General features: G+C 54.6%; 1 protein-coding gene across 3 annotated transcripts; it reads right to left on the bottom strand.

Annotated features, from left to right (window-relative positions):
- Positions 1-509: 509 nt before the first annotated feature.
- LOC123054151 (dof zinc finger protein 1) lies at positions 510-3420 on the bottom strand. 3 transcript variants are annotated; one of them, XM_044477844.1, is made up of 3 exons: positions 2234-2757; positions 2023-2122; positions 510-1900 (listed from the first exon to the last, which is right to left on the bottom strand). In XM_044477844.1, the coding sequence occupies exons 1-3, from the start codon at positions 2296-2298 to the stop codon at positions 788-790; spliced, it is 1278 nt and encodes a 425-aa protein (XP_044333779.1). In that variant the 5' UTR covers positions 2299-2757; the 3' UTR covers positions 510-787. The 3 variants fall into 3 exon arrangements, with proteins under 3 accessions (XP_044333779.1, XP_044333780.1, XP_044333781.1); XM_044477845.1 differs by lacking the exons at positions 2023-2122; positions 2234-2757 and adding an exon at positions 2782-3420; XM_044477846.1 differs by lacking the exon at positions 2023-2122 and having other exon boundaries at positions 2234-2753.
- Positions 3421-3861: the final 441 nt, after the last annotated feature.

Genomic DNA, 3861 nt, shown 5'->3' with positions numbered 1-3861 from the left:
TGGAAATGACATTCAAGGACACATATTATTACATGCTCTAAATACCTCTTGTGATCAACTTTGGGTGAGCCTATATATGTATGCATAAACCAACAAGCACAATAATGAAGAGGAATTTGTATATGAAAACAAAGGTGATGGTACTTGTACTCATTGTATGTAACATAAGTAACAAATAGTATAAGTACAAAGTTACATGCTACTACTACAAACTTGGAAGCCCTCGGTCCCCAAACGATCTGCATCTACACACAAAGCTGGAACACCGTGCATGCATGCATGCAGTGCATTGTTGTTACCACCAAACACACTGTAGCTCAGTCCTCTCCCCACTCCTACAGGTCTCCTAAAGTTGGCCCTGCAAACCAGAGAAACCGCACCACCACATGCGCCATGTACGTAGTACTGGATAGGTATGTACCGACGCCTAGCTAACTAACTCCAAGCCGGCCGGCCTAAAATGAAGCTTCACACAGGCCAGCATGTAGCATCCATGGCACCGATGAACAGAGATTAAAATGTTGTGTACTCTGATAGTCTGATGTGTTAGAGCTAGCTAGCCCCCAAGTCGATCACCAAACACAAATGAACGGCTAGAGCACAATTCCAAGGAAGAAGAAGAAGAACACCAGAAAGAAAGAAAGAAAGAAAGATATCAAACACCATATCCACCATCTTATTAAACCTTTGTGCCCTATCTCCAGCTGCAGCTTGGAAGCGCATGCATGCACGCACAGCCGACGCTCCGATCGCATGAGCTATGCATGCATGGGCGCCGCCGTCCATGTTACCAGGTGCCGCCGCCGCCGATCATGCCGTTCCAGAACCCCGGCGTGTCGGGCTGCCCAACGGGGGTGCCGTTGCCTTGCTGCTCCTTGTTGCCTTGCTCGAACTGATGGTCGCCGCCATCCACGCCCGCGCCAGAACCACCACCGCTCTCACCGCCACCGGCGCCAGAGTTTGCCGTCGGCTTCAAGTCCTCGAACGCGAACAGCAACCTGCCCGACCTGTCCTGCATCCCTTGCATCCCGGCACCGGAGCCGTACCCCGCCGTGGAAGCCCCGCCCACCGGACCGTGCGCGTCCAGCGAGAAGCCTAGCAAGCTCTGCGACTGCGGTGGCGCCGGCGCGCGGAACTCCCCGAGCGAGAACCCCGCGGCGCCGTACTCCCCGGGCATCTGCATCGGCATCTGGAGCGGCATATAGCAGCCGGTGCTCCGGAGCAGCTCCATCGCGGAGAGCGCGCCACCGGCCCGGGCGCCATTGCCCGCCATTCCGCCGCCGCCCGGGTTGCACATGCTGCTGCTCTCCAGGCTCGGGAACGCCATGTAGTCCGCCTGCGCCTGCATCCCGCCTTGGTGGTGCGGGAACGCGAGGTTCAGGTCGTGCGCTGCGCCCTCGTGCGCCAGCTTCGGGTTCTTGTTCGGCGCCGCCCCGAGCATGGATGAGTTCGCGACGGACGCGGTCGTGGAGGCGGCCGCTGAGGCGCTCGCTGACGCGGACGACGAAGAAGAGCGCTTGTTCTTGCGGGAGCCGCCGCCGACGGGGACGTTGCGCAGCGACCCGCCTTCCGTCCAGTACCGGCGGCACGTCTTGCAGAAGTAGCGCGGCTGCTGGAGGCTGTAGTTGTTGTAGTAGCAGAACTTGGTGTTGGTGGAGTTGCACCGCGGGCAGTTGATCGCCTTCTCCTTCTGCGGCCGCGGCCGCCGCTCCGTGCTACCCGCCCCAGCTCCGGAGCCCGCCACTGCCATGGCCGGCGTCCCGCCCCTCATGGGTCCCCCAGCCCCAGGCGCCGACGACGGAGCCTGCGCCGGTGGATTCGGATTTGACCCTTGCACCTGCTGGTTCGCGCTTGGTGCTCCCATCAGCATCTCCTCCATGGGCTTCACCAGCCCTAGCCCCTGAGGACACAGATACACACATAGCGCAGCACTTGATCAGTCACAAGTTGAGAACAGACGATGATCAACACAAGACCGCTACATGCCAAGCTAGCTAACACCTAGAGCAAGCAAGAACAAACCGCAGGAAGATAACATGTGGTGAGCGAGCATGCAGCAGAGAGGTGGAGGTGGGGAGGCTCGCTGTGGGGGCTGGGGGCGTCAAGAATCTCTACGGTGCAACTAAGAACCAAGCAAAAGGATACAAAGGGAGATTAGAGGTAGCTAGCAGAGAAAGGCAAAGGAAAAGGTAATAAGGGCCGGGGAAGAAGAAAGGATGAAAGAGAAACACACCACCACACACAAAAAACACAACTTTGCTTGTGCTGTTGTAGGGTTGTGGTACTGCTGCCACACATCACCAGGACATGGCTGCTGCTCTCCTCTTTTGATGCGAGGCAAGAGAGAGAAGAAAGGCCATGAGAAAGGAAGGGGCGAGGTGAGGTGAGGAGGGGATAAAAAGGATGATGGTGAGGAAAGGGGGATTAGAAAGAGGGGAAAAGAAAGGTGATGGTGCGTGCTTTCATGGATCAAAAGGGGGAGGAGGGCAGCGGAGAGAGGATTAAAGCCGCAGGCCGGGGGCTCACCTTCACCTTAAAGCCTATGCCTATGGAGAAGAGAGAGCGGTGCTGATTGTGTTGCAGATGCATAGATCTACACAAAGCATAACATATAAAGGAAGAACAAGACCCAAGACTCCAAGAGGACACCCACACAGAGAGAGATCATGCTCCCATCAGAGAAAGCGTGCACACAACAAGAACCATGTCACAGAGAGGAGGATGAACAGACAGCGGCAAGATCAAGGAGAAGAAACGCCAAATTCTCACAAAGAGATTTACCTGGGGCCAGTGGGCTGCATCCATGCAAGGACTTTGGCTACCCCCCAACCAATTCTTGCTCCGGAAATCTGAATACGAGGAGGAAGACGACGGCCGGAAGACGAAGAGGAGCTCCTGCTTCTTGGTAGATTTCTTGAGCGGAGGGAGGGGAGAGAGGAGGAAGGCGCTGTGGTTGGCCAGTGAGTGGAATTGTCCCTCCTATCTCCGCTCTTCCCACATACGTTTTGCTCAAATAGCTAGGCCAGTAGTGGATTCCCTCCCCCTTCTTTTTTAATATTTCCGTATGCCTCTCACAGCTACTCCAGCTGCCAGAAGCTCGGCGAGGGGAGGGGATTGGAGCAGATCTATCTATCGATGCGCGACTGTGAGGGGGAGGAAGGGGGCCGATAGGTGTTCTTGCTCGATCGGAGGCCGCGAGGAGTCGGGCGGTCGGTCAACCGGCCGGGATTCCATCGACCATTGTAAGGGAAGGCACCGAGGGAGGAAGCCCTGGGAATGGCGGTTTGGTGGGGGCCTCGCTCCGCCTCGCACGTGCCGGCGACACGGCCTTCTAAATTCCCTGGGCGTCACTGTTTGGTGCAACCTTTTCTCTTTTCTTTTCTTTTCCTTTCTATTACGCGACAGTGCACCTGCCTCTTTGTTTTCAGTCTACAGCGTAATTCGTTTCAACGCCGCACCGACCGAGCTACCCAAGTCATGTTGTCGTCGACGCTGGCTACAAAATTCGTCGAGAGTTTTAGCTTTTAAGGCGTGCTCGTGTACAGTTCAAAATATGAGCTTCCATGCGGAACACTTGAATGAAGTGTTACAAATTATTGCTTCAAAACATAATGCATGGCAATAAATATGCCTATTTTTTTTGGATAGAGGCGCTTTTAGAAACTCAGAATGTAGCATCATGCAGATACGCTGGGATACGAAATGTGATGAGCAGCACCTGGCCTCTGCACAGGTATGATGCACATAGTCAAAATCAACGGTCTGAATATAAGTGCACCCAGATATCCTTTGTATTAAAAAAATGAAATAAACAACTACAAATATGCCACAAAACGACCTCACCGTCAAATTTACCACGTT

Source organism: Triticum aestivum, chromosome 2D (assembly GCF_018294505.1).
Source record: "Triticum aestivum cultivar Chinese Spring chromosome 2D, IWGSC CS RefSeq v2.1, whole genome shotgun sequence".
Lineage (NCBI taxonomy): Eukaryota > Viridiplantae > Streptophyta > Magnoliopsida > Poales > Poaceae > Triticum > Triticum aestivum.
This window is presented reverse-complemented; position numbering and strand designations above follow the sequence as displayed.